At 44.9% G+C, this 16,876-nt stretch overlaps 1 protein-coding gene across 1 annotated transcript in view; it reads left to right on the forward strand.

Annotated features, from left to right (window-relative positions):
* Positions 1-1,773: 1,773 nt before the first annotated feature.
* The window catches only part of LOC128729032 (chaoptin), a 28,052-nt gene continuing 12,949 nt past the window's right edge, over positions 1,774-16,876 (forward strand). Inside the window, exons 1-2 of the mRNA XM_053822679.1 lie at positions 1,774-2,019; positions 2,538-2,702. Of these exons, the coding sequence (XP_053678654.1) occupies positions 1,774-2,019; positions 2,538-2,702 (411 nt within the window). The remainder of the gene's footprint in view (positions 2,020-2,537; positions 2,703-16,876) is intronic.

The following is a 16,876-nucleotide window of genomic DNA, read 5'->3' on the forward strand; positions in this document are numbered from 1 at the left end:
AGGACTGAATATCCAGCGACGTGATCTAAGTCATAGAAAGCCATTACAATTAGCTTAGCCAGAAGAACTTTACTGTTGTACACATGGTGAGCCAGTTAAGAAGAAGAAGAAGAAGAAGAAAATTGATACGATTGAATAAGCAAAAGCATCAATATTTGTTTCAGTTAACGTATTGATTTAAAAAACCGAAAATTTGGTTCTTTGGATTCCGTTCGTTGTATGTTATAATCGTTATATATTTACGTTCGTTGGATGTTATGATCGTTATTTATTTACGTTCGTTGGATGCTATAATCGTATATCATATTGATTACGAACGATTTCAATGTATTTTTTATAACGTCGAAAAAAACTATAAATGGATATGATCATAAAAACAGCCCTAATGAGACGATTGAGGTTAGGTTGCGTCTTTCTGCCGGTTTCGAATAATTGAAACACTGTTAAATTGATAAAAAGTTCAACATGCCCTTGACATATTTTTACATTCTTCAAAACAAAACTATAAAATATAATTTAATATAATACAATGTAAATATATGATCAATGCAGTTGAAAATTCATTTTGTGATTTCAGTTGTAGAACTATAGAGTGTAGAGAAGATTAATAGATTAAACAGTTTTATGCAAGACGATTCGTTTCAATAATATCATTTGTATCTGTAACGTTCTGGAAAGGGCTGGATCCGACGCCTCCTGACGGCTACTATAGGCTCTCCTGCCCAACTCCTACTAAATACGTCCGCGACGTACAGAACGGTAACTTGTCGTCTGAATATCCAAGCTTGGGTAAACGGGGAAACCCACCCCCTTGGGCGGATGATCGACAAGGCTGAATTGAGAATGGGATTTAACTGCTACTTTCTAGTAGTTCATCCCCGAGCGTCTGTTCTCCATGTTAGGAGCGGCTCGAACCAGCGTCTGTTCCCCATATCAGGGGCGGATGTACACTCTGTATTGGCATCATACGAGACGTAAACCAGCTAGGATGCGTTGTTCCACCGACGAGATAGGAGGCGGGGGTAGAGGCCTTGCATGCCACTCGGTACATGGTACTGCATGTCTCTTACCTCTCCCGGGAGTACCAAAATTCTCGCAGAGGAAGTAAGAACCCGCGGCTTCGAGACAGTAGCACTTCAAGAGGTCCGCTGGAAGGGAGTCTCAGAGCGCCGGTACAGTAGCAATTGCATGATCTACCAGAGTAGTGGAGACAAGCACGAGCTCGGTACGGTGTTCTAAGTCTTAGTGTCCACCAGCTGATCAACGACAACGGCATCCGGCTAAAGCTTGCATATCCGTAGCACCTTCTTCCAACACAAAACTCGATTCAGATACACCTGCAGGTCACCACAACAGATGTATTCCCAAATAGACCACGTTCTAATAGACGGAAGGCACTTCTCGGATATTATCGACGTACGAACGTACAGGGGCGCAAACGTCGACTCGGACCACTTCCTGGTCATGGTCAAGCTACGGCAGAAACTCTGCGCTGCCAACTAACTGCGTCACCGGCATACCCCATGCCTAAACACGGATCGGCTGCTAACACCCTCTGTTGCCGAGGGCTACGCGTCAGCGCTTGGGGAAGCTCTACCGGACAATAACGCGAACGCCACATTGTCCCTCGACGCCCACTGGCGTATGGTGGAGCGAGCAATCAGCAGCACAGCCGAGCAGACACTAGGCTATAAGCCACGAGGCCACAAGAAGGAGTGGTTTGATGACGAGTGCAGGCGGGCACTATCCGAGAAGAACGCAGCGCGCGCCCGAATGCTACAGCGCGAAACCCGTCAGAACGTGGAACACTACAAACGACTGAGAACGCAGCAAACCCGGATCTTCAAGAGCAAGAAGCGTCGCTTCGAGGAGTCCGACGAACAACTCATGGAACAGCTATCTCAGTCGGGGAAATCTCGCCAGTTCTATAAGATGTTGAAGAAGACAAAAGGTGGCTTCACGTCAAACGTCGCAATGTGTCGAGACGAGGAGGGCAATATTCTTACGGACGAGCGAGAGGTGATCCAAAGGTGGAAGTGCTACTTCAACGGGCACCTGAACGGAACGGAATCAGGGGAGTCCAGCACAATGCAAGCAGAAACGAGCAGCACATTAGCCGGGAGGCAGATGACGATGTGCTCCCACCATCCTTGGAAGAAGTCACTAGCACCATCAAGCAGCTGAAACATAACAAAGCAGCTGGCAGCGATGGTCTGGTGGCAGAACTATTCAAGGTGGGTTCGGTTGAGCTTGCCGTCAATATGCACCAGCTAATTGGGAAAATCTGGAAGCAGGAAAGGATACCGGAGGACTGGAAGCTGGGTGTCATCCACCCAGTGTACAAGAGGGGTGACAGAATGGACTGTGTCAACTTTCGAGCCATCACAGTACTTAATACTGCCTACAAAATCCTATCCCAGATACTCTTCTGCAGACTCGCACCTCTTGCCAAAGATTTCGTCGGAAGCTACCAAGCTGGGTTTGTTGGAGGCAAATCCACCAACGACCAGATCTTCACTCTACGGCAGATCCTCCAGAAATGCCGAGAGCACCAGAACCAGACGCATCATCCCTTCATCGACTTCAAGGCGGCCTACGATACCATAGACCGGACTGAGCTATGGAACACCATGCAGCAGTACGGTTTCCCTGGAAAGCTGGTACACCTGTTGAGGGCCACGATGGATGGGGTGCTGTGCAAGGTGAGGGTGTCGAACATGCTGTCGGATCCGTTCGAATCTCACCGGGGTCTGAGGCAAGGTGATGGGCTCTCCTGTCTCTTATTCAACATCGCTCTGGAAGGTGTCATGAGAAGCGCGGACTTCGACATCCGCGGCACGATTTTCACCCGCTCCCTCCAATTCCTAGGCTTCGCGGATGACATCGACATCATCGGGCGGAACACTAGGATGGTGTGCGAGGCGTACACCCGACTAAAACGCGAGGCCGCAAGAATTGGACTAATGATCAATGCGACAAAAACAAAGTACCTGCTCGTCGGGGGCTCTGACAGTGACAGAGCCAGGCTGGGGAGCAGTGTATCAGTGGACGGCGACGAACTTGAGGTAGTGGAGGAGTTTTGCTACCTCGGCACTGTCGTAACTCCGGAAAACAACGTAAGTTGCGAAATCCGGAGGCGCATTGTTCAGGGGAATCGTGCCTACCATGGGCTCCACAAACTCCTGAGGTCCAGGTGGCTTCTTCCACGCACGAAGTGTGCCATTTACCGCACGCTGATTAGACCGGTCGTTCTCTATGGGCATGAATCCTGGACTCTGCTCACGGAGGATGTCAACGCACTCGCAGTCTTCGAGCGGCGCGTGCTCCGGTCTATCTTTGGCGGTGTATATGAGCAGGGCGTGTGGAGGAGAAGAATGAACCACGAGCTAGCTGAGCTGTATGGCGAGCCGGACATCCTGACGGTGGCGAAGGCCGGCAGAATGCGGTGGTTGGGGCATGTCATGAGGATGCCGGACTCATGCCCCACCAAGAAGGTGCTCACCAGCGACCCGTCCGGCACAAGGCGACGAGAAGCTCAGCGTGCTCGGTGGATGGACCAAGTGGAGCAGAACCTGCGGGATATCGGATGTAGTCCTGATCAACGCGCTGATCGAGGTGGAAAACCTCATTGATGCTCGACCGCTAACGCACGTTCCTGCGAACAGCGAAGACGGCAACCCGCTTACGCCTAACCATTTTCTTATAGGGTCCTCGACAGGTATAAAGCAATTAGTCAATTTCGACGACTCGTCATCAGCCCTAAGGAATAACTGGAAAGCGGCACAAGTTCGGGCAAATGAAATGTGGCAAAGATGGGTCAAGAATACCTGCCTACACTGACCAAACGGACGAAGTGGTTCGAACCGACTCCGTTACTAAGGGAAAACGACATCGTGGTGATAGTTGATGAAACGATGTACCGTAACTGCTGGCCACGGGGGCGTGTTGTCAAAGTAATACGATCGAACGATGGAGCGGTACGAAGAGCAACAGTGAGAACAGCGAAAGGAAATCTAATAGAAAGACCCGCGATAAAGCTGGTTCGCCTGGACGTCGAGCCAAGAGAATCTGCATTGTAACTGCAAAACAAAACAGCTGGTGGACTGTCACCTAAGTAACTGCTCGATACACGGCGTCACTTAAGCGACGGCTCGACACCCAGGCCAAGGTAAATACTGCGGCGCCTCTCAGTAGGACTAGACGCTAGGGGGCGCTGTTAAGGACTCGGCTTAGGTGAGAGCAGACCCAAAGCGACTGGCCGACAGAGGTCGCTACCAGGGGGCAAAGGTCGAACAAAGGAACGGACCGGCGAGTAGCCCGCGAGATTGGCGGGCCTTTTCAAATCAGCACTCGGAGGAGTATCAGGTTTTTTAAGCGCTCTCTTAAACTATCAATTAAAAAATAAAGATTGCTAAAAACGCGCAAATGCCCGAGTCTGAGTTTAAAATTCAACAATATAAATATATATATATATATATATATATATATATATATATATATATATATATATATATATATATATATATATATATATATATACATATATATATATATATATATATATATATATATATATATATATATATATATATATATATATATATATATTTATATATATATATATATATATATATATATATATATATATATATTTATATATATATATATATATATATATATATATATATATATATATATATATATATATATATATATATAAATATATATATATATATATATATATATATATATATATATATATATATATATATATATATATATATATATATTTATATATTATATTATTTATTTACATTTATATATTTATAATAAATCTTCTGGCTCGAGTGGCCTACAAGACAGAACTATCACTCAATCAATCAAACAAACAAAGCTTAACAATAAAACGCATATCAGACATGACGCAAATTGTACAGACGCAAATAAATAGCTTAGCACATAAATCACATAAATCACAAGCCGTAAAGAGCACGTAGACGCATTTTAACACTGAACATTGAGTGGTTAAAGTCAATCACATGGTACATCTCGTTAAATTCCCTAGTCATTTGAACCAACGGGTCAAAGGTGCCGTACTCTCTACGCCGGAAGTCAACCGCCAGCAACTGTCTGGGTCTCAACGACCTGCTAGGCGCCGTGAGATTTATTTTACTTAGGATGGCGGGAGCATCGATGTTGCCGTTCAATAGTTTAAAGACAAACAAACATTTGGCCATTTTTCTTCTGTGCTCGAGCGACTCCAAGCCAAAAAGAAGGCACCTCGTTTTATAATTGGCCTTGTTGACCCTATTAGCCCAAGTTAATCGGTTAAACATAAATTTCGTCAATCGTCTTTGAATAAGCTCAAGTCTGTTGATATGTTGTTGGTGAATGGGAGACCATACAACACAAGCAAATTTTAAAATGGGTCTCACTATAGAGCAGTATAAGCTTTTGATCGTAAATGGGTTATTTGAGAGCTTTTTGGAGACTCTCAATATGAAGCCTAGAGAACGAAGAGCTTTTGAGACGATATAGTCAAAGTGGTTTGTTAAAACTAGCTTCTGGTCAAGTAAAACACCGAGATCTCTAACTTGGACAGCACGAGGAATTGAGGACCCTGACAGTGAGTAGTTAAACGAGACGTGAGACTTTTTCCTTGAGAAAGACACAACACAACACTTGTTTACATTAATTGATAAACAGTTAGTCGCACACCACGAATTAAACCGGTCAAGACACAGTTGTAACCTCTGGCAGTCGTCGAGTCCTTGCACATGCGAGAAAATTTTCAGGTCGTCAGCATACAGCAGCTTCGATGCGCCAGGAATCCATAACGTGATGTCATTGATGAATAACGTAAACAGGAAAGGTCCCAGTATGCTGCCCTGCGGTACTCCAGATGCGTTCGAGAATGGAGACGAGAAGGCATCACCAATATTGACTAGAATGCGCCTATCGGTCAGAAAGCTCTTGAGCCACCGCACCAGCTCAACGTTAACTCCATATTTAGTCATCTTGGCTAGGAGTAGAGCGTGGTTGACCGAGTCGAAAGCTGAATGAAAGTCGGTGTAAATGGCGTCAACCTGCAAGCCTTGGTCCAAGAAGGCGTAGCAGTGGCTCAAAAAGCTTACTAGATTTGTCTCGATAGAGCGGTTTGGCATGAATCCATGCTGGTCAGTACTTAGAGAGTGCTTGAATCCATGCATGAGGTATCTCGCAACCAAGAGCTCGAATAGTTTGCTACAGGAGCACAGCATGGAGATTCCGCGGTAGTTTGAACAAAGGCTTTGGTCCCCTTTCTTGAATACCGGAAACATCCAAGACGATTTCCACCGGCTGGGGAAACATTCCAACTGCAAGGATTTCTTGAATAGCGACGTCAAGACTGGAATCAGAGCTTCCTTGCAGTTTATGATTATAGCGCTGGGAATGTAGTCAGGCCCAAACGCGTAGGAAAGTTTCAAGTCGTCAATAGCCATGCAGACCTGCTCTTCGGAGAACACCGGTATGGACAAGAAGATATCTTCGCAAATGGGCTCCAGGGCAGAAGCAAGACTGTTTTGGTCCAGGCTACCATTTGAGTACATTGAAGCAAAGTGAGCTGCGAATGCATCGCAGATATTATGTTCACCGGAAACCACTGAGCCATTGAAGCTCATAGAAGAAGGTAATCCACCACGTTTGCCTCCACTGCCAGCTCCTCGTTTGTTTTTGATAAACTTCCAAAATGATTTGGGATTTTTTCTGAATCTAACTTCAAGACTAGAGGTATACCGTTTATAAGCTCGCCTGTTCTCATTTTTGTAGAATCGAGCCGCCTCAAGAAACGCTAAACGGTTCCGTTCGCAGTTGTTTCGACGGAATCTTTTGTAGAAAGTAGATTTGTACCTTTTTAATCGGCGGAGAGCAGTGGTCGCCCAACGAGGTTTCTTTAGAGCACGAAACTGGGGAACATACTCATCGAAGAGGTCCACAACAGTGAGGGTAAAGGAATCAACATTCACATCGAGGTCTGCATCAGACATGATTTCATTCCAGTCAGCAAGCAATAAAGCTGACATTAGACCAGCAAAATCAGCACGACGGAAGTTCCAACGGCGCTGCGGTAAAGCAGAGGCAGATGCTCGCGTACACTCACCGGAAGCATTTGGCAAAACAGCCTTAAGCACCAAAGCGGGATGGTAGTCATCAAGCCCGATTAGCGGATCCAAGCTGCTCTCAATTGATACCGAGTAATCGATGAGCATATCGCACACGAAAACTAGGTCCAACAGGGTGCCGTGCCCATTCGCAGTGGAGTTTAGCTGTGTCAAACCGGAGAACTGCAATTCGTCGAACAGCATAGTGCAGGCAGGAGAAAATCGTGAACTGGCAAGGTCTAGAGCAGGAAAAGAGCCAGGTGTAGGAGTCCGGCGTATGTTAGGTTGATTGAAGTCACCCATGAGGACACACGGAACGAGAGATGAACTCTCTCTTACCTCGCGAAGCTCGGAGCAGATGGAGTTAATTGTTGCCAGATCATTTGAGTGATCCGGCGGCACGTAGATAGCACCGATCATTATTTCTTGCTGACATGTTTTCACGCGCACCCAAAGACTTTCCGTGAGAGGAGTCGGATCAGAGCAACTGAAGGCGTCAAGCCTCGAAGCCACTGCGATAAGGACACCTCCGCCCCGAGATTTTTTGCTGTTTGAGGTAGACCGATCCGTACGGAAAACAGTGTATTGGCTGACATCAAAAAGCAGCGGTGAAGGAATATTGTCATCTAGCCATGTTTCAGTCAGAATAATAATGTCGTAGTCAGCGCAGGTGGAGCTCAAGAAGAACTCAGAGGTTTTCGATCGCAAACCACGCACATTTTGGTAATACACTGAGAGGTTTTTTGAGCCGTTTAATCCGTTACTAACTCCAGGGCTAGAGCGGAACTCAGTGAGAGGAGACCTACTGACTGGACTAGAGTGCACCGACGAAGCTAACGTGGCAGTAAGTCGTTGAGTTGCGTGGTTTTTACAGGATTGTGAAACGGTTCCGGGGAGAAAAAAGAATCTTCGCTCCTGCGACGAAACTCAAATTCTCTGAAGACAAAACCTCTCGGCCAGGTAGTTGGTGAAAGAGCGACCTGTCGAAGTGATCGCTGCAGGCTCACTTTAAACGAGATGAAACGCAAACTATTTCGGTCGCGGCCGCGAGGATAAATTCGGCGAGCAATACAATCGGAGGAATTGATCCAAGATGAAACAAAAGTGCACATCTGCTCTTCAGTGCAATTCGGAGAAACTCGTGTAACGAATAGCCAGGCCCGTGGTTCAGTAACCGGCTCGAAAAGGCCCTCGCCCGGCAGAAACTCGTTGGAGGACCCGGCAAGAAGCGGTGGGTGTGTGTTCAGTTCGTTGCGTGTATGTTCCGAGTATAGTTCTGCGTTATCCGCTGACACATCCACCGGCGACGAAGGAACTCCATCAATCCGTAAAGTATCGGTAGGTTCATCCGTAGTAGTAATAGCTGCCGAGTGAAGGTCTGGAAGCATCGCGTCGACGGGAGTAGTGGTAAGAATCTGTGTACCCGATTTAGAGTTGGTAGTCTCAGTGCAATCCAATCGGGATCGTTTGCTTATCTCGATGAGAAGCTCACTTTTCATCTCACTGATGAGACGTTTGAGCTCACTGAGAATAGTTGGCCCGCCAGCCAAGGCAGCCCGGCAAGAGTTACAAAACCACACAAGATTCTCCCTCCGAGCCAAACTGCTTGAGCAGGTCTTGGGTAGCTTGAGGCACCTTGCGTGGAAAACGGCTTTACACAGAGCCCTAGGCTACCGCCGCAAACTATCGGGCCATCATCGGTTGGCAAATCACAAACTCGGCACACGGAGGCCATCGCGAAAAACAAAGAAGCGCGAACCGACGCAAGTTAGGTCGAAACTGAACAAAACCGAAATATCGAAGGCAACACACGTCGTGAGAGACCCTAAACGTAGGTCAGCGGGAAAAAGCACTTAAAACACGATAAGCCGTGAAAAACACTGACCAAAGCACAAAAGAAAACATAAAGAAACGAAAGTTTTAAGCGGAGCGTCTCATGAAGCGACTTACATGCGTTACTCGCCCCCCCAGTGTGCATATTTATATTGTTGAATTTTAAACTCAGACTCGGGCATTTGCGCGATTTTAGCAATCTTTATTTTTTAATTGATAGTTTAAGAGAGCGCTTAAAAAACCTGATACTCCTCCGAGTGCTGATTTGAAAAGGCCCGCCAATCTCGCGGGCTACACGCTGGTCCGTTCCTTTGTTCGACCTTTGCCCCCTGGTAGCGACCTCTGTCGGCCAGTCACTTTGGGTCTGCTCTCACCTAAGCCGAGTCCTTAACAGCGCCCCCTAGCGTCTAGTCCTACTGAGAGGCGCCGCAGTATTTACCTTGGCCTGGGTGTCGAGCCGTCGCTTAAGTGACGCCGTGTATCGAGCAGTTACTTAGGTGACAGTCCACCAGCTGTTTTGTTTTGCAGTTACAATGCAGATTCTCTTGGCTCGACGTCCAGGCGAACCAGCTTTATCGCGGGTCTTTCTATTAGATTTCCTTTCGCTGTTCTCACTGTTGCTCTTCGTACCGCTCCATCGTTCGATCGTATTACTTTGACAACACGCCCCCGTGGCCAGCAGTTACGGTACATCGTTTCATCAACTATCACCACGATGTCGTTTTCCCTTAGTAACGGAGTCGGTTCGAACCACTTCGTCCGTTTGGTCAGTGTAGGCAGGTATTCTTGACCCATCTTTGCCACATTTCATTTGCCCGAACTTGTGCCGCTTTCCAGTTATTCCTTAGGGCTGATGACGAGTCGTCGAATTTGACTAATTGCTTTATACCTGTCGAGGACCCTATAAGAAAATGGTTAGGCGTAAGCGGGTTGCCGTCTTCGCTGTTCGCAGGAACGTGCGTTAGCGGTCGAGCATTAATGAGGTTTTCCACCTCGATCAGCGCGTTGATCAGGACTGCATCTGAGGGATGTTTCTCGTTCAGGGTATTTGTCAGCATCCACTTGACGAACTGAATCATCCGTTCCCATGCCCCGCCGAAGTGTGGTTCCGCAGGAAGATTGAACTTCCATAAGGGCTCTGGTGCCCCAAATTCTGCACTCACCACATTCCGTAGCCAGATCGCCGCTTCCTTCAACTCGCGATCAGCCCTGACAAAGTTGGTCCCTCGGTCGCTCAATATTTCGGTGGGTACCCCACGACGCGCCATGAAGTTGCGAATTGCCATAATGCAGTCGCTTGTGGAGAGTGATCGTACAACCTCGACGTGGATAGCTCGGATGGTTAGACATGTAAACAAAACCCCCCAACGCTTCTCTGACTTACGTCCGTTTACGACTATCATCGGGCCAAAACAATCAATGCCAGTATACGAGAACGGTCTCGAAAAGGCCGCTAAACGACTGACTGGAAGCTCGCTCATCTGAGGTGGGGTGGGCTTTGACTTCCGCAGCATGCACAGCTTACACTCTCTGGACACTCGTCGACACGTTGATCGAAGCGACGGAATGCCATATATTTGCCTTACTTCGTTAATGACCGTCTCCTGGCAACCGTGTTTGAACCGCCGGTGCATGTCATCGACGATGAGATCGATTATCTTATGACGCTTGGGAACGAGAATCGGTCGCTTAGTTGACGGTTCCGCAATGTGGCATCTATCTATCCTTCCGTGCATCCTCAACAGACCTTCCGCGCTCATGTACGGGCTTCGCTGGAATAAAGGACTCCCCCTAGGTACCTCTGAATTCTTCTGCAGCTTGACGCACTCTTCCGGGTACGCTTCCTGCTGCACTTCACGAAAGATAAAGATTTCAGCTTTCGTTAACTCTTCCCGCGTAAGGCCCACGCTGGAGCGCGATGACGGATTGCGCAACACGTAGGCGGCGGTATATATATATATATATATATATATATATATATATATATATATATATATATATATATATATAATATATAATAAATAATAAATATATAATAAATATATATATATATATATATATATATATATATATATATATATATATATATATATATATATATATATATATATATATATATTTATATATTTATATATTTATATACATATATATATATATATATATATATATATATATATATATATATATATTCTTCTTTCCTGGCCTGCTCAATATTGAGCACGTCTTAGTTGTCATGTTGGACATGTCGTCCTGGTCACCAATCGTTTTCCAGGTCGCTCGGTCCATGGCTGCAACTCTCCATCCCCGGTGGCATCCGATATCCCGCAGGTTCTGCTCCACTTGGTCCATCCACCGAGCACGCTGAGCTTCTCGTCGCCTTGTGCCGGACGGGTCGCTGGTGAGTACCTTCTTGGTGGGGCATGAGTCCGGCATCCTCATGACATGCCCCAACCACCGCATTCTGCCGGCCTTCGCCACCGTCAGGATGTCCGGCTCGCCATACAGCTCAGCTAGCTCGTGGTTCATTCTTCTCCTCCACACGCCCTGCTCATATACACCGCCAAAGATAGACCGGAGCACGCGCCGCTCGAAGACTGCGAGTGCGTTGACGTCCTCCGTGAGCAGAGTCCAGGATTCATGCCCATAAAGAACGACCGATCTTATCAGCGTGCGGTAAATGGCACACTTCGTGCGTGGAAGAAGCCACCTGGACCTCAGGAGTTTGTGGAGCCCATGGTAGGCACGATTCCCCTGAACAATGCGCCTCCGGATTTCGCAACTTACGTTGTTTTCCGGAGTTACGACAGTGCCGAGGTAGCAAAACTCCTCCACTACCTCAAGTTCGTCGCCGTCCACTGATACACTGCTCCCCAGCCTGGCTCTGTCACTGTCAGAGCCCCCGACGAGCAGGTACTTTGTTTTTGTCGCATTGATCATTAGTCCAATTCTTGCGGCCTCGCGTTTTAGTCGGGTGTACGCCTCGCACACCATCCTTGTGTTCCGCCCGATGATGTCGATGTCATCCGCGAAGCCTAGGAATTGGAGGGAGCGGGTGAAAATCGTGCCACGGATGTCGAAGTCCGCGCTTCTCATGACACCTTCCAGAGCGATGTTGAATAAGAGACAGGAGAGCCCATCACCTTGCCTCAGACCCCGGTGAGATTCGAACGGATCCGACAGCATGTTCGACACCCTCACCTTGCACAGCACCCCATCCATCGTGGCCCTCAACAGGTGTACCAGCTTCCCAGGGAAACCGTACTGCTACATGGTGTTCCATAGCTCAGTCCGGTCTATGGTATCGTAGGCCGCCTTGAAGTCGATGAAGGGATGATGCGTCTGGTTCTGGTGCTCTCGGCATTTCTGGAGGATCTGCCGTAGAGTGAAGATCTGGTCGTTGGTGGATTTGCCTCCAACAAACCCAGCTTGGTAGCTTCCGACGAAATCTTTGGCAAGAGGTGCGAGTCTGCAGAAGAGTATCTGGGATAGGATTTTGTAGGCAGTATTAAGTACTGTGATGGCTCGAAAGTTGACACAGTCCATTCTGTCACCCCTCTTGTACACTGGGTGGATGACACCCAGCTTCCAGTCCTCCGGTATCCTTTCCTGCTTCCAGATTTTCCCAATTAGCTGGTGCATATTGACGGCAAGCTCAACCGAACCCACCTTGAATAGTTCTGCCACCAGACCATCGCTGCCAGCTGCTTTGTTATGTTTCAGCTGCTTGATGGTGCTAGTGACTTCTTCCAAGGATGGTGGGAGCACCTCGTCATCTGCCACCCGGCTAATGTGCTGCTCGATTCTGCTTGCACTGCTGTTGAGCTCCCGTAATTCCGCTCCGTTCAGGTACCCGTTGAAGTAGCACTTCCACCTTTTGATCACCTCTCGCTCGTTCGTAAGAATGTTGCCCTCCTCGTCTCGACACATTGCGACGTTTGGCGTGAAGCCGCCTTGTGTCTTCTTCAACATCTTATAGAACTGGCGAGATTTCCCCGACTGAGATAGCTGTTCCATGAGTTGTTCGTCGGACTCCTCGAAGCGACGCTTCTTGCTCTCGAAGATCCGGGTTTGCTGCGTTCTCAGTCGTTTGTAGTGTTCCACGTTCTGACGGGTTTCGCGCTGGAGCATTCGGGTGCGCGCTGCGTTCTTCTCGGGTAGTGCCCGCCTGCAGTCGTCATCAAACCACTCCTTCTTCTGGCCTCGTGGCTTATAGCCTAGTGTCTGCTCGGCTGTGCTGCTGATTGCTCGCTCCACCATACGCCAGTGGGCGTCGAGGGACAATGTGGCGGTCACGTAATTGTCCGGTAGCGCTTCTTCAAGCGCTGACGCGTAGCCCTCGGCAACAGAGGGTGTTAGCAGCCGATCCGTGTTTAGGCATGGGGTATGCCGGTGACGCAGTGAGTTGGCAGCGCAGAGCTTCTGCCGTAGCTTGACCATGACCAGGAAGTGGTCCGAGTCGACGTTTGCGCCCCTGTACGTTCGTACGTCGATGATATCCGAGAAGTGCCTTCCGTCTATTAGAACGTGGTCTATTTGGGAATACATCTGTTGTGGTGACCTGCAGGTGTATCTGAATCGAGTTTTGTGCTGGAAGAAGGTGCTACGGATATTCAAGTGTTTCGAGGATGCGAAGTTAATGAGCCGGATGCCGTTGTCGTTGATCAGCTGGTGGACACTAAAACTTAGAACACCGTACCGAGCTCATGTTTGTCTCCACCACTATGGTAGATCATGCAATTGCTACTGTAACAGCTCTCCGAGACTCCCTTCCAGCGGACCTCTTGAAGTGCTACTATCTCAAAGCCGCAGGCTCTCACTTCCTCTGCGAGAATTTTGGTACTCTCGGGAGAGGTAAGAGACCTGCAGTTCCATGCACCGAGTTTCCAATCGTAGTCCTTTTTCCGTTGCGGGAGTTTTACTTTATTATTTAAATTCCTTTTGCCTACTATATTATTTAAATTGTTTTGTGGCTATGCATTCAACAAAAATGAATAAATTTACCCGATCAGTTCGTTTGAATATAACGAAACGTTTAGCAATTGTATACACACAGGCGTTAGAATACTTAAAAAAACTTTTTCAAGGATTCTTAATATGCAAAAGGGCATGAATTACCAAAAACTGATCATATACCGTTTTCAGTAATACCAAATTGTACGTTTCAACAAATTTTTCGGTATATAATGGCGCTAGACTTTTATCCCGGTATTTGTATGGGAGTGCCCACTGTACAAGGGTAGAGGGATACTCAGAGATCTTGAATTGAAACACGAAGAGTTGAGTTAGCCTTCTGAACCGCTTCTGCTCGGCTCCTCTCCGACTGCTGGCCCTGTCCAGGTCAAGATTGATTTTATTTATACTTAAAAGTAGTTTTGATTCATCCAGTTTTTTTTTGTATTCTGTTACATAATTAATATGAATGTTTTGGGTTGGTGGTTCCTTCGCGAACAATATCTCCTTTTTTGCGTAAAGAAATGCTTATTTGGCTATATGTCTGGGTGGCTACCTTTTCTTGCGGATGTATTTTATTATCTTCAATCGGTTTATATTTGTGCATTGATCATCTATTTGAATGCCATTCAATTGTAATATAAAAAGATTTGGTTGGTGGCTCTACGGTCACTATAATATAACTTAATATGGTCACTTTAATATAACTTGCACAAAGATTTCCACTATGTTACTATGTAATATAAATTGTGCACGATCACTATGTAATGTAAATGTAGAAAAGATTTCCCTTACTGGATCATTGGAGACTTTGAGGCCTTAGCTTGAGGAGGGGGACAATCAAAGGTCTTGAATTTAAAACCCCAAGTGTTATGTTTGCTTTCTAGACTGATTCTCCCCTGCTATCGTTAAGAGTTACTTTATTTATATTCAATTATTATTCAATATATCCTTTTTAGTTAATAACAAAGTAAATTTTCTATCATAATTATAATGAATGTTTTTGGGTTGGTGGTCCCGTTACGGGTGTGATGACCCATTTTTGATTTGCGTCAGGCAATGCTTATTATCTGAGTGGCTACCTTGGCTTTTGCGGGTATAATGCTTTTCTTGAGTCGGTTAGTGTGTCACTTTAAATGCACTGGTCATCTATTTTGCCATGCAATGTGGTTTGCTTCATTCTTGGAAATTGTGCAAATTGAATTTCTTAGATGATTTACATGAATGACCAGTCGTGTCAGCATTAAAATATTTCTATTTCTTCTTCTCTCAAACAACCAATTGTATCAGGAGAATGAAGCAATATATCTCTTGCATGTGCAATAGCTAATATGTTATGTATTTTAACTGAAATTTTATACCAACTGTAAAGCTCTGATAACAGTTTATACAAGGCCAACCAGTAACACTTGATATTTTTAGGGTCCACGGTTTGTTTGCATTTTTTTTTGGTTAGAATATATTTGGTACTGTTAGAAGATATGATTGCGATTCAAGGCTTCAATAAGGTGTTTTGAAGATTGAACCGGACTGAAGATTGCTCACTTTGAAAATAATTAAACCGTGTTATGCTGTAAATATATATAAGCTGTAAAAATTGGAGATTGCATTTTTTTGGCATATCTTTTGAGGTAAGAGAACCCTGCCAATAATATTGAACGGCGGTTTAAATACATTTTGACTGGAATGGTTTTTTTATTTGTCCTTAAATAGTAACAATAAATATTGCCAGCATAATAGATCTCTAGACATAACGAATGACCAGTTGATTGATTCGGATGTTCAATTCAATTTAAATGCAATAAGGAACTTTAATTAAATAAGCTTTCTAGTGAAACTAGATCCGAACAGGATTAATTAGTTTCAATGAACGTACGAGGTAAAAAGGGTGGAAATCTTTACTCTTTTTGCTAATTTTTTTTTATTTAAATATTTGTAAATTACACAGGCATAAAATGATCAAGAATCGAATAAAATACCATATTTTTATAGACTTTAGCCAAAATTATGTTGTGAACATATCTTATTATTTTATTTTCTGTGAATGAATAAGTCGTAAATGTATTATTTATCAAATTTTCTTAATTGGAGATTATATTTACTAAAACGTTTAATACAAAATATCAATTATCTTGAAACATTTATATTTGTTATGCATAGTGATGGAAAACACTTCAAAAAAAGGGAAAATATATTAAAATATTTCGAATGAACGTACGTAATCTTTTGTAGTTTGTGGATTGAACGTTGGGTAACATTGATTGCTCTATATTGATAATTCCATTTTGATAACATGAGAGTTTTTTTTTCAATAATTTAAAAAAAGACATAATATGTGCATAACGAAAATTTTAATCTTGTGACAGTTTTTATAATTACAGATGCAGTAGAATTTGACCAAATGAACTAATTTTCAATATTGCATCTTTTTAAAAATTTATCAAATTTCTTGAAAGAAACTTTAAATTATTATGCGTATTTCCCCGCGTACTCACATAACAATTTAATACACATAACTAAACTTTAAATTATTTAGCAATTTTTTTGAGAAAAATGGAAACACCTTTTACAAGAATTATTCTGTCAAAAGAATTCCATTTTAATGTCTATATTTTTCTTATTGAAACAATTTATTTTATGTTTCAGCTCTCACAGAGGTTAATTTTATAACCCAGCTAAGATAATCAGTGAGGCATACCAAGGAAATGAAATTGAGCAATCGTGGCACTGGATGGCATTGTCGGCTTCATAATAGTTGGAATCACGGCTACTATTTGTGAAGCAGAACAATTGATAGGTAAGGAATGGCAGGATGAGAATATTGGCTCAAGAAATGGAGCAACAAGTACAGTCCGAGGTTGCTGGCACAAAACAAGACGTCAAGTTATAATGTTGTTTCCGAAGTAATTCAAATTAAAGTCATCGAATAATATATCATCATCTTGCCCATT

Source organism: Anopheles nili, chromosome X, assembly GCF_943737925.1.
Source record: "Anopheles nili chromosome X, idAnoNiliSN_F5_01, whole genome shotgun sequence".
Classification (NCBI taxonomy): Eukaryota; Metazoa; Arthropoda; class Insecta; order Diptera; family Culicidae; genus Anopheles; species Anopheles nili.